The sequence below is a fragment of the Nerophis lumbriciformis genome, linkage group LG26 (genome assembly GCF_033978685.3).
Source record: "Nerophis lumbriciformis linkage group LG26, RoL_Nlum_v2.1, whole genome shotgun sequence".
Classification (NCBI taxonomy): domain Eukaryota; kingdom Metazoa; phylum Chordata; class Actinopteri; order Syngnathiformes; family Syngnathidae; genus Nerophis; species Nerophis lumbriciformis.
The window spans coordinates 19,305,271-19,320,096 of NC_084573.2; the positions used below are offsets into that span (position 1 = coordinate 19,305,271).

General features: G+C 40.1%; 1 protein-coding gene across 1 annotated transcript in view; it reads right to left on the reverse strand.

Moving 5' to 3' along the window:
• ostm1 (osteoclastogenesis associated transmembrane protein 1) overlaps positions 1–11,022 on the reverse strand; it is a 33,456-nt gene extending 22,434 nt beyond the window's left edge. The window contains exons 1-2 of the mRNA XM_061987265.2: positions 10,564–11,022; positions 6,380–6,494 (exon numbers count right to left, since the gene is read on the reverse strand). Coding sequence (XP_061843249.1) covers positions 6,380–6,494; positions 10,564–10,911 — 463 coding nt within the window. The 5' untranslated portion in view covers positions 10,912–11,022. The remainder of the gene's footprint in view (positions 1–6,379; positions 6,495–10,563) is intronic.
• Positions 11,023–14,826: the final 3,804 nt, after the last annotated feature.

Sequence of the window (14,826 nt, forward strand, 5' to 3'; positions counted from 1 at the left end):
GCTGCGGACCACGTCGTTGTTCGCTGTCCTGCGCGGCCTACTGGGGGCCGTTCCGCGTCCACCCGAGACCTTCCGCAGGGAAGATTACCAACTTCGCCGCCTGCTCCTGTGGTGACGTCTGCTTCCTCACTCGTGGGAAGACTTCAAGTCGAAGGTACTCTGTCATGGGTGGGGGGTTCTTGTCCTATTAAGGCACTTATTGACTCAGGGGCTGATGAAAACATTATTGACAGTGGTCTTGTGGAATCTCTAAAGATTCCTACTGTGGGTATTGATCGTATTAAGAATGGTAGCTCACTTGACGGGCATCACCTGGCTAATATTACTCATCAGCAAATGCCACATCCCTCCTTATTTCTGGTAATCACTGTGAGGAGGTTAAATTGTTTATAATGCCTTCTCGTTCGGCGCCCTTAGTTCTTGGACTTCCATGGTTGCGACGTCACAGTCCAAGCATAGATTGGACCACTTGTAAAATTACCAATTGGAGTATTTTTTGTCATAGCCACTGTTTGCGCTCCGCTTCGTCTCCGGCTAACCTTGTCACTCTTCCTACTCTTCAGCCCCCTGATCTCGCGCTGATTCCTGAGGAATATCATTCCTTTAGTGAGGTTTTTTGTAAAGACCGGGCTACGACGCTACCCCCCCCCCACCGCCCGTATGACTGTGCCATTGACCTTCTTCCAGGGTCGCCACTACCTTCTTTGCGGCTGTATAATATTTTGCGTCCCGAACAGTAGGCTATGGAGGAATACATCTCCTCTTCTCTCACCGCCGGACACATTCGTCCCTCTTCCGCTCCTGTGGCGGCGGGGTTTTTCTTTGTCAAAAAGAAGGATGGTGGGTTACGACCCTGTATTGACTACCGAGCTCTGAACAAAATTACAATTAAAAATAAATACCCTCTTCCACTACTGGAGTTTTCGTTTGCTCCTTTGCATGGGGCAGTAGTATTTACTAAATTGGATCTACGCAATGCGTATCACCTCGTGCGTATCCGTGAAGGTGATGAATGGCAGACTGCTTTTAACACTCCTCTTGGCCACTTTGAGTATTGCGTCATGCCGTTCGGCCTCACTAATGCTCCCGGGGTGTTCCAGTGTTTAATTAATGATGTCCTCCGTGACATGATAGGCCGTTTCGTGGTAGTCTACTTGGATGATATACTTATTTTTTCACGCTCCATTGATTTACATCATCAGCATGTCCGTTTGGTTTTGCAGAGACTTTTGGAGAACCGATTATTTGTCAAACCCCAAAAGTGCACCTTTCATTCTCCCACAGTGTCGTTTTTGGGGTTGATTATGGAGAGGGGGCAGGTTAAGCCAGACCCAGCTAAGATCCAAGCGGTTGTAGACTGGCCTACGCCGTCCTCCAGGAAGCTGCTGCAAAGGTTTCTGGGGTTTGCTCATTTTTACCGACGTTTTATTAGAGATTTCAGCAAAGTAGCCCAACCTTTAAATAAATTAACGTCCTCCAAGGTTCTTTTCGTGTGGTCTTCGGAGGCTGACCAGGCTTTTCGACGCCTTAAATGCCTCTTTACCTCAGCTCCTGTGTTAGTTCATGCTAATCCTGATCTCCCATTTTTTGTTGAGGTGGACGCATCTGACACTGGGGTAGGGGCTGTTTTGTCCCAGCACTCCAGTTCTGATCAGAAGCTGCACCCCTGCGCCTTCTTCTCCAAACGCCTTTCGCCTGCAGAGAAGAACTATGACATCGGGAACCGAGAGCTTCTTGCAGTGGTCCTCGCCCTTCAAGAATGGAGGCACTGGCTTGAGGGTGCCAAACACCCCTTTATCATATATACTGATCATCGTAACCTAGCCTACCTCCGCTCTGCCCAACGCCTCAATCCCCGCCAGGCTCGGCGGTCCCTGTTCCTTACAAGGTTTGACTTTTGTATCACTTTTCGCCCGGGCTCACTCAATGGTAAACCTGACGCCTTGTCGAGGATGTTCTCTCCTCCTACAGAAGACACTCCCCCAGAGACTATCCTTCCTCAGTCCCGGATTCTGGGCGCAGTACAGTGGGAGGTGGAGAGACGGGTGTCGGAGGCTATCAAGGACTCCCCATCCCCTGCTGGATGTCATCCTGGTCGCCTTTTTGTACCGAGAACCCTCCGTCCAGAGGTCTTGTCGTGGGCTCACACTTCCAAGATTGCTTGCCACCCAGGTGCCAGACGCACTGAGTTCCTGCTCACTCCGCGGTTCTGGTGGCCTACCGTTCACACTGATACTAAGAAGTTTGTGGCTGCATGCCCCGTCTGCGCCAGAAGCAAAGCTTCCCATCAAGCTCCTGCGGGGTTGCTGCAGCCCCTTCCAATCCCCTCTCGCCCATGGTCGCACATTGCTCTGGACTTTGTCACAGGTCTACCCATCTCCAGGGGGTTTTCTGTCATCCTCACCATAGTCGACAGATTTTCTAAATTCACGCATTTTATCCCCCTCCGTAGACTTCCCTCCTCCCTGGAGACCGCCAAGCTTCTGGTAAACCATGTGGTTCGACTTCATGGGATCCCCATGGATGTGGTGTCAGACAGAGGTCCTCAATTTTCATCCGCTACATGGAAAGCTTTCTGCAACTTGTTAGGAGCCACTGTCAGTTTGTCATCAGGGTACCACCCACAATCGAATGGACAATCGGAAAGAGCCAATCAGGACCTAGGGGCGGCCCTGAGATGCGTGTGTCACCAGCATCCATCATTGTGGTCTACCTATCTCCCATGGGTGGAGTATGCCCGTAACACCCTAATCTGTTCATCTACCGGCTTGTCCCCTTTCCATGTGGTGCATGGCTTCCAACCTCCTATCTTCTCCTCTCAAGAGATCGAGTCCACTGTTCCCTCCGTGACTGCCTTCCTGCGCCATGTGCACCATGTGTGGCGTGATACCCGTGCTGCCTTGTCGCGGACAGCCAAACGGAACCAGACCATGGCTAATCGCCATCGCAGACCATCTCCCGACTACAAACCTGGCCAGAGGGTTTGGCTATCATCAAAAGACATTACACTACCAGGAGAGTCGAAGAAACTGGCACCTAAATTCATCGGACCATATGAGGTGGAGCGGATGATAACTCCCGTCACAGCTCGACTCAAGGTACCCAAGTCCTTCAAGTCATATCCTGTTTACCATGTTTCCCCCCTAAAGCCCGTCGAGTCGAGCGACCTTTGTCCTCCATCCGTGTCTCCCCCTGCTCCTCAGCAGGTGGAGGGTCATCCAGCCTTCACTGTCAACACCATTCTGGACGCTAGGAGGCGAGGCAGGGGTATGCAGTTTCTGATTGACTGGGAGGGCTACCCCCCAGAGGATCGCTCCTGGATTTCACGTTCCCTTATAATTGATAAATCCCTAATTTCTGATTTTTATCATAGATTTCCCGGTAAACCAGGAGGTCCGCCAGGTGGCGTCCGTTGATTAGGGGGGGAATATTGTCACTGCCTGCTGCCACCTTCTGGTTTGTATGCTCAGTTTTCCCTTGGTGCAGCAGACCTGGCTCTTACTTTTTGTCTTCCTCAGAGTTCCTGTGTCTTCCTGTGGGCGGAGCTGCAAGACGTGCACAGCTGTGTCTAATCTCACCAGCACTACTTAAGCAGCACCTGGCCAGCTGGATGGCACTCGGCTATTCCACTTCTTGACTCTGATCGTATGAAGACTCCTATGCTCCTTGTATTTTTGCTACGTTCCATCTTGGCTATTTCCAGTGCCATCCAGCTTGGTATGTACGTTGATAGTTTGCACGTCTTGCAACTTCGACCCAAAGTTTAGTTAGTTTGTATATTATCTTTTGTTCTTTTTGTCACGGTGCTTTTTTTGTGTTCTCTTTTTTCACACCGTCGCTTTTTGTTATATTCTATTTTTGGATCATTGTTGTGATCGCTTCTTTTGTTAAGTAAAGAACTATTTACTCACAAATCCATCTGCATCCTTGGGTTCCTCTGTTCCACATCTAATTGAATTGTGACAGACTTGTCCAGGGTGTACTCCACCTTCCGCCCGATTGTAGCTGAGATAGGCTCCAGCGACCCCGAAGGGAATAAGCGGTAGAAAATGGATGGATGGATGGAACATTTAATGGGTCTGGTTATGAATCATAAAATGTTAACATAAAAACTAACAAAAAATGTTTGCAACACAAACCAGCACAAATGTGGCACAAACGAATGAGACAAGTTTGGGGTGATTTTGACAAGGTGGGGGGCCAGATGACATCACTAGTCAGAAAATGTATTTAAGAATAACTTAAAAACCGCAACGACACAAAATAAAAAATGTACAGAAAAATGAATGGGACAAGTCTGGGGAGATTTTCACAAGGTGGGCTGGAGACCAAACTTCACAAAGGTTGTAAGATCATATAAACTTCAGAGGTACAGCAATATGCTTACTTTTGCCACAACAAAAACCTGGCTATAAATTGGTAACGAATAAACCACAACAGGTAAAATAATAATAATAATAATTGCAATAACAATCAATTTAAATAATAGCAATACAACAAAACAATATAATTTAGTTTTTCCGTTTTAATTGCTTTTAATTCAGATTTTTCCACCATAGAATGTGTGCTTTTTGTGTAAAATGACATTTTATAAAATGTTTATTAATTTAAATGCCAAAATACTCACATTTATTGGTGCAATACATCTTTGGACAATTTTGACCAGTATTTTCGGTCAAAGCCTAATTATTGGGTAAATGTATCAATAAGTGCTCTAGGTACATTATGCTTGTGTAAGGTACTTTTTTGAAACCTTTATTTTGTCAGACCGGATGGTGCATCGCACTATTATTGTGAAGGGAAGAAGTGTGCTGTGTGGTTGTTCTCAGCTTGACAAGTAAAGAGGCGACTCACTCCAGGCTGTTAAAAAAAGAAAAAGAAAAAGAAGAAAAAAAAAAGAGAGCCTCTGAAGTTGCTACTGCTGTCTTGCTTGTACATTGATGTTACATCCATGATGTCGTTCACAACAACACAAGCAGATAGGATGTGTTGTGAGTGCATGGATTGTTCTTGCTAGCTTTAGCTTCCAAGTTTAGTCGCTGTTTCAAGTGACCATCTCCACATTGTTTAGTTTAGGACGGGGCGGTTGAGTGTGTCGGGGATAAAAGAGTGCTATTGGACAAACTATTTTCCCAAACAAATGTTTTTCTCTTCACAATAACAAAATGTCACTTACATTTATGTCAATTTCCCTAATATTATTTCGCATTTATCAGCGTATCCCATTTAACTGGCCAATAATGTGACTCCGTCCGCAGTTATGTGAAAACAGAAATTATATGCCTTACTTATTTTGTTGAGTTTAGTGATAATTGATCAGGCATACTTTAGCGCTGTGTCAAAAATAAAATAGCAACCGTGGTGACATCCCAAACTTCTCGGAGACATGCTCTTTTTTCACTCATTCGCTCCTCATCTGTTTTACCGTTATAAGCTCCGAAAATTGTATGCCCCTTGCGTGGTCCATTAATCATGTTTTTTTTTTAGATTATTTTTAGTGCACAGTCATGTTATGCTCCTACCTGTGGCGTTTTGCTAACAGCACACATGGACCACTTTTTAAATGGGCATTTTAGAAGCAGTCGGGTGCAGCTATAATGAAACCCACTTTTATGTGCTGCAGATGCACTCTTGAGGAGCTACACTTACTGAGCTCAAAATGCCCCAAAAAAGTATACTTCAAGGAGTTTTCATAGACTTAAATATCCATCCATCCATCCATTTTCTACCGCTTATTCTTAAATATATATTCTAAAATGAACGTGATTAAAAAACGCCAGCAGACACCAAAATATCAATTGAAATTGTTTTAGTCAGCCCTTTAACTCAACCCTGCATGCAGCTATGAAATTATAAAATGTTGTTGCTGAAATGACGATATGTCTTTTTTATTTCAACAAACCATGCAAATATGTTGACACTGTTCTTCAGTCTTTGCGGCAGAGGCGGCTGGGTGCGCAACTGTCAGTTTGCACGTACCTTTCAAAGTTGCAAAATAGTGCTCGCAAAACAGTCATTTGTCTATAAATCACATTGCGCGTAGACTATATTGGCATCTTCTCCCAGTATTGTGGGTATTTTGCCAATCTGCATGTTAATGATAAAATTAAAATTATTCTGCTCACCTAACTGACAATCAACTTTGCACATTTTTGAGTGTGCTATCAAGTTTGAACGTCTTAGTACACGCAAAACTTTAGTAAATTAGATGCTGAGGGCCACTTTTGGCTCACCAAACACACATTCATACTGACCTATTTTCATAATCGTGAGAAGCCATAATCGAAATAAACAATAATACCTAATTAATTGTCCAGCGCTACCTCCAGGTCATACTTTGGCTATCCCTGATGAAAATGAGGTGTTTAAATATCCTTACGGTCGCAGGCTGATTTGCTCCACAGATCCTTCAGGTTGTTGAAGAGCAGATAAACCAGCATAAGACGGTCTCCTCGCAGAAGGCTGTCCCTGCAGCTTTCATTGCCAGGACCCATCTGGGCACAAAACATGCAGTTTAGTCATGCTTTTTTAAATTTGGGCAACCCAAACATGGCCTTTTTTTTTCTTTCTTTTTTTTCTTTCTTTGTTTAGTTTATTTCGAACATGAACACACTTACAGCATAATACATCACACAATTTTATATAATTTCTCTTTACATCGTGTCCGAAAAGGAGTAGGAAGAAGCAAAGCTTATTAAAGCTTATTTCCCACTTCAGATGTTTACAAATACATACATTCATTTACTGACTTCTTTTTATAGCACAATGACGTCAGTGAATGATTAATACAGCCGTTCTTGTAATAGATAATTAAGTCAGTCATGATAAACATACTGAGATTAAGAATATCCGTTTTCGATAAGATTGAAGGTGTTTCTCATAATTCTTCTTCTTTGTACTTTGTAAATCCTATTAATTTGAATAACCTCTTAAACTGGGTCATATCTGTACATTGTTTAACTGATTTACTTAATCCATTGCATAATTGAATTCCACATACTGATATGCTAAAGGTTTTTACCGATGTACGAGCATACAGTACACATGTTTTAAATTAGTTTTTCCTCTATGGTTATATTTCTCCTTTTTAGTTGAGAAGAATTGTTGTACATTCTTGGGTCGCAGGTTATAGTTTGCTTTGTACATAATTTTAGCTGTTTGCAATTTTACCAAATCATTGGACTTCAATATGTTTGACTCAATAAATAAAGGGTTTGTATGTTCTCTATATCCAATATTATGTATCAGTCTAATTGATCTTTTTTGTAACACGGTTAATGAATGAAGCGCACATTTGTTATTATTTCCCCATATTTCTACACGATAACTCAGATATGGTAACAGTAGCGAGCAGTAGAGAACATGAAGTGATTTTTGGCCCAGGATGTATTTTGCTTTATTCATTATTGAAATGTTTCTTGCCACCTTATGTTGTAAATTTTGTATATGAGATTTCCAGTTCATTTTATCATCTAATACATACTTGCCAACCTTGAGACCTCCGATTTCGGGAGGTGGGGGGGTGGGGTGGGGGGGCGTGGTCGGGGGTGGGGCGGGGGGCGTGGTTGGGGGCGTGGTTAAGATATATATATATATATAAGAAATACTTGACTTTCAGTGAATTCTAGCTATATATATTTTTTTTTTATTACATATATATATATATATATATATATATATATATATATATATATATATAAATAAATAAAAGAAATACTTGAATTTCAGTGTGCATTTATTTACACATATACACACACAACACTCATCTACTCATTGTTGAGTTAAGGGTTGAATTGTCCATCCTTGTTCTATTCTCTGTCACTATTTCAGAACACACACATTATACAAATATACATTATAAAATCAATAAGAAAACGGGAGCTCTAATTTGGGAGTCTGAATTAGGATCAGAAGTTCCTATATAAACATTGCGCACTCACGTCGCCTTTTTGTATTGATTACTGCAGCTGTGCACTGGATTCATTCACAAATACAAACTACAACTCACAAACACTTTAGAGTTAGGCTCCACCATCAGAATGTGTACTTAAACTTATAAAGATCACATGGATATTATTCAGTGAGTTGATTCACCAAAACTAACCTGCTATACAGGAGGAAAAAGCACACAGGACGTTTCAATTGTTCACAGACTGGTCGCGCTCATCAGAATGACAAGACACTTCCGGTCTGCAGGTGATAGCATTCAATTGGGAAGAAACGCCCTACTGACCCCTACTGACCAATGTGAATACTGATAAATGTGTAATTACAGCTCCAAAAACGAATTCAAACCACAAAATAAAATAAATAAATCAACACAAAAATGTGACACATTATGGGTGGGTCACATATGCATGTACAGTAGATGGCAGTATTGTCCTGTTTAAAAGTGTCACAACATTGCTGTTTACGGCAGACGAACTGCTTTACGGGGGACGAAAACTTGACTGCTGTTGTTGTGTGTTGTTACCGCGCTGGGAGGACGTTAATGAAACTGCCTAACAATAAACACACATAAGAAACCAAGAACTCGCCCTCGATCATTAGCTGTTTATATTGTGAGAAAGCGGACGTGAGAACAGGCTGTCAACACGTCACTCAGGTCCGCCTGAATTTCGGGAGAAAATTTGTCCCGGGAGGTTTTCGGGAGAGGCGCTGAATTTCGGGAGTCTCCCGGAAAATCCGTGAGGGTTGGCAAGTATGATCTAATACTCCCAAAAATCTAGTTTATTTTACCCTTTCAGTATCTACTTCGTCTATTTGTAATAGTGTATGTTGCTCTTTTCTACTGTTACCAAATGGCATTATTTTATGGAAGTAGAATTGTCTCACATCAACTTACATATACATATATCAATATGATATTAATACATATGCATATATTAATAACAATACAAATACAAATACAAATGTGATATACAAATAAATAAATCATTTGTATAAATAAACGCGTATCTGTAAATATATTTTTGAGATTTGAATATAAATATGCTTAATTTTGTGTTTGTATTGAATTTGCATATGTGTATTGCTTTTTTGTTGATGAGACATTCCTCCCACAAACCAGATGCACAAATAAATGTGACCTACACCGTCCCCTGAATAACCAGCAGAGGGCACTGCAGCCAGAGCGGTCTGGGTCACAGAGCATCATATGCATTATATGCAAAATGCCCAGAGTTCTCTGCACAAAAACAATCCACGTCTTTACAGAGAGAACACACAATGGGCCTAAGCTAGCTAACGTTAGCGTTGTATTAGCTAATGCTAATTTATCCAGTTAATCTGAAAGACCGTGCTAGCTGCTTATTTTATTGTATCAATGCTGTTTAATGACCTTGTCCCGATGTAGATACTGATCTCTTATCAGGCTGCAGTGCCCTCTGCTGGTTGTTCAGGGGAGTGTGTAGGTCACATTTATTTGTGCATCTGGTTTGTGGGAGGAATGTCTCATCGACACAAAAGCAAAAAAGTGATCTACATATGCAAATTCAATACAAATACAAAATCAAGCATATTTATATTCAAATCTCAAAAATATATTTACAAATACACGTTTATTTATACACAATCTTGATTTATTTGTATGTCACATTTTTGTATTTATAAATTTTATTTGTATATATTTTCAAATCTCAAAATATATTTACAAATATGCGTTTATTTATACAAATTATTTATTTATTTGAAAATCGTATTTGTATATTTATTAATATATACATATGTATTAATATCATATTGATATATATAAGTTGATGTGAGACAATTATACTTCCATATTATTTTAGTCTTATTGAGATTCAAGGAGGGCAGCACGGTGATACAGGGGTTAGTGCATGTGTCTCACAATACGAAGGTCCTGAGTTCAATCCCAGGCTCGGGATCTTTCTGTGTGGAGTTTGCATGTTCTCCCCGTGACTGCGTGGGTTCCCTCCGGGTACTCCGGCTACCTCCCACCTCCAAAGACATGCACCTGGGGATAGGTTGATTGGCAACACTAAAAATTGGCCCTAGTGTGTGAATGTGAGTGTGAATGTTGTCTATCTATCTGTGTTGGCCCTGTGATGAGGTGGCGACTTGTCCAAGGTGTACACCGCCTTCCGCCTGAATGCAGCTGAGATAGGCTCCAGCACCCCCCCCCCCCCCCCCCCCGCGACCCCAAAAGGGACAAGCTGTAGCAAATGGATGGATGAATGTTGATGTGAGACAATTCTACTTCCATATTATTTTAGTCTTATTGAGATTCAAGGATAGTCGTTTTTTTGTCGAACCATCTTTTTAATTTGTTAATTTCTTCTGTTATTATTTGTATTAGCTTCTGTGTGTTCTCTCCTGAACAGAAAGCAGTTGTGTCCTTTGCAAATAAAACTAACTTTAGGTCCTTTGTAACTTTACAAATGTCGTTTATATAAAGATTAAACAATCTTGGTGCCAGTATTGATCCCTGAGGTTTTGGGGTACAGAGTACTGAGATGAACTACGGTCCTTGAATACCCCACAAGGAGGAAGTTAACGGCACGAGGCTGGTGAGTCATGACAATAGAGTTGTTGTTTCGCTACCTGGTCAGAGGAGATGTTCGTGTAGGTTGTCACCAGGCTGCCATAGCTGGCGAAACAGTTCTGGCACACTTTAACCGGCCGTGCCGACGGAACCAGGCAGTTGACATAGGCGACATACCGCTGACCGAAGATGCGGAGCAGCTGGCTGCAGTAGTCGCTGATCTCCAATTCGCCTGGGAAAGCGGACAACAGGAGGGAGGCGGGGGGTTCCACTCGCACGGGGTTAAAAACGGGATAATTTACCACAGTCGGGGTGGAAGGTGTGACGTTGGCGTCCTCGCTTGACGCGGCAGCATAAATACAAAATAAAAAACAGGCTAAAAGTGTATTTTGTTGACAAAGAGGCATGCTTGGCAGCTCGGTGCGACTGTTTTAATTAGTTCCCACTAGAGAACCCATGACTTCCGTGTTTGGCAAGGAGGGGGATCATGTGATTGCTCCTAATCTCGCGAGACTTCAGCAAGCCAACTGAATTCCAAGTACCGCACAGTCCTGTGCTATGCAGATCGGCGCTCAAATAGTGTGGTCATTGTGTTCATGCTATTTTTGCGGTCGTTTGTCAATACATGGAAATATAATGTCTGGATTAAAGAACTATATGAAAAATACACAGCATGCCAGCAAGTATTATTTGAACTTTTGGTGAGCTACTTAAAATCTGGCGGTGGATTACTATTATCTCACCTGTTGTACACCCGTGTTATATATGTAACGACAACTGTTCCATTGGAAAAGTAGAGATGAGGAGGAAAAGGGCAAAGAAAACAAAAGTGCTACTTTATTTACATTGGGAGACCATACACTTGTAAAATACTTTAATATTTAAAAACAGTAAGTCAGTTTATAATAGTGTAACGACCTGCTGAGGTTGATGTTGTGTTCTTGAGTGAGTAATAATAATAATAATAATGATGATAATAATAAAAACGACAAGCGGTAGAAAATAGATGAATGGATGGATAATAATAACAATAGTAATGTTCTTTTTCTCAATTTTTTTAGCTGTGCTTTAAATTAAATGTGTTTGTATTGTTTTTACAATGAAAATAAAGGATAATAATTATTATTTTCTTAGTATTTATGAATTTAATATACCTTTTATGGGTTTCATATTGTGCTCTAAATTAATGTTTCCTTGTATTTATTTACAATGACAATTTACATGACTTCCGGGTTTGGTCAGAGTGGATCATGTGATTGGTTACTAGTCTCGCGAGATTTCATCATACTGCATTGCGAAGTACAGCACAGTGCTGTGCTACTTTATTTACATTGAGAGGCCAAGACCATACACTTGTAAAATACTTTATTTAAAAACATCAAGTCAGTTTATAATACGTTTTGTTATAATAATAATAATAATAATAATAATAATAATAATAATAATTGATGGATGGATAATAATAATAGTAATGTTCTTTTTCTCAGTTTTTATAGCTGTGCTTTAAATTAAATGTGTTTGCATTTATTTTCAATGACAATAAAGGATAAAAAATAATGTTTATTTTCTTAGTATTTATGGATTCAATATACCTTTTATGGGTTTCATATTGTGCTCTAAATTAATTTTTCGTTGTATTTATTTACATTGACAATTTACATGACTTCCGGGTTTGGTCAGAGTGGATCATGTGATTGTTACTAGTCTCGCGAGATACTGCATTGAGAAGTACAGCACAGCCCTGCGCTACTTTATTTACATTGGGAGACCATACACTTGTAAAATACTTTACAATTGTATTAAAACACGTCAATACGTTTTAATTATAATAATAAAAAAATAATGTTTATTTTGTTAGGTTCTATGGATTTTATATACTTCTTATGGGTTTCACATTGTGCTTTAAAATAAATGTTGTATTTATTTACAATGGCAATAAATGAATATAATAATAATAATAATAATAATAATAATATTTATTTTCTTAGTATTTAGTAATTTCATATACTTACGGAGTCACTTTTTGCTTTAAATTAAATGTTGTGTATTTATTTACAATGACAATAAAGGCATTTATCTAAATTGACTGAATTCATAATACCTTGTATTGCACTTTTTTTTTTTTGTTTTCTTTGCCCTTTTCCTCCTCATCTCTACTTTTCCAATGGAACAGTTGCCGTTACATATATAACACGGGTGTACAACAGGTGAGATAATAGTAGTTCACCGCCAAATTTTAAGCAGCTCACCAAAAGGTCAAATAATACTTGCTGAAACGCTGTGTATTTTTCATGTAGCTCTTAATTCAGACATTATATTTCCATGTATTGACAAAGTACCACACAATAGCATAAATACAATGACCCCACTATTTGAGCGGGGATCTGCTTTGTAAACAATTTAAATGTTGCCATACATACGGTAGCTATGAAATAGGTCACATGTTTTTTCAAAGTAGCTCTATTCGTGATAAAAATTTCATTGGAATGCTAATGATCATTTCTTATACACCCAACATTTAAAGTGCATGTACCTATGCTCTGCATTTTTCTGTACTGTTACTTTTTTTTTTGCAAACTCTTCAGGTACAATAAATAGCTATTTTTAAAACGGATTGTAAGTGTCTATCTATCTACATCTATCTCTATTGCATCCTACACCATTGCTGCCGATAATCAGAGCCAGCGTCAACGATCTGGTCCCCCTTCCTGATTGTGATAATTGTCATAAAGCCCTCGAATCAAGCCACCGCAGTCAATGGCCGTTAATGTGAAATTAGTGGCTTTTGATAAGTTGCAGGCCGCTTCAATTCTGCAGTCATCAGCGACTAATGAAAATAAGGGGGAGAGGATGCGCGCGGGATCATCTGCTTATTCTAATGGCCGTGCACCACTCGAGTGGTAAATATGGAGTCTAGCCCCACCAATGCTGCTCCCGCTGCACACAACACCGACAGCTCATTAACTCTTCTCTCGGCCAACTAATTGTTGCCTCATTCCTTTAGCATTTTCCACTGCGGCTCAGAACAAAATAACGACAGCTCATTTTGTTCTTTAAAGAATTCCACTTGGAAGCATGTGCTATAAGTGACAGCCATGATCACCATTATTATCACACATGTCATTAAAGTAGTAACTTGAGAAGTGCTCTGACATATAAGGCAGTGGTAGTGTGGAGTTCATCCTGATTACAGTATTATTTGCCTCTCTTCCTCTTCTGGGATAATCACGAGAGCACCAAGTAAAATCCGCATATGATTATTTGAGATGACCGTTATTGTCAGATAGCGGGGGTGAGAAAAAAATGCATTAATTTGCATGTGCTAGATGAGAAACCAAGAGGACAAAAATCATCAATTAGACTGATAAAATGGATGATGATGATGATAAGGGCTCTTGTGCAACTATACATAGCGAGGCTTGAACTTTCTCTTCATCCACATCTAAAAGTGCCTGAAAATACAAAAGAAATCGACTCACATTCAAAAGGTATCCAACAGCAAATGTACATGAGGTCTATTGCAGCAGAAAATGACCACTAGAACGATTGATAACAGCATTTAATAACATTAGGAAGCCATAAAAAAACGTTAACGTTACCTTTAAACTGGAAAATTCACCAGCAATTTGAGCATCTGTGAGTTCTGTGCACCTTCAAAACATACCACTGGCATGGACAAAAAACATATTTTTTCTACAAAATTGATATATCTACCTCTAGCTTCTTAACAGCTATTTAAGTTAAAGTTAAAGTACCAATGATTGTCACACACACACGAGGTGTGGCGAAATTATTCTCTGCATTTGACCCATCACCCTTGATCACCCCCTGGGAGGTGAGGAGAGCAGTGAGCAGCAGCGGTGGCCACGCCCGGGAATCATTTTTGGTGATTTAACCCCCATTTCCAACCCTTGATGCTGAGTGTTAATAAAGGACAAGTTATTTATCATAAGAATTCAATTGAGTTTCATTTTATTGCGACAGGCTGAAAAGAGTAATTAAAAATGTGTACTAAGGCAACCCTTGCAAAAAGCGAAGACATTTTGCTACATGCTTTGAATGGGTAAAATAAGCACCATCTAGTGGACAAATAGCCAGAAATCAGAATCAAAATGTTCACACAGGGGTGTCCAAAAATCTATCAAATAAAAAACAAAAAAACAACAGAAAAAAAACCCACATATTAAACACTATTTGCATCAAAATATTATCATTATTTCTTTGTTTTTCTTTAAGTATTGGCCTCGACAACAACAACATAGTAGCCCATCATTTACCATTATATTTGTTTTTAAGTGACAACCAAAAAAATTATTTGTTAA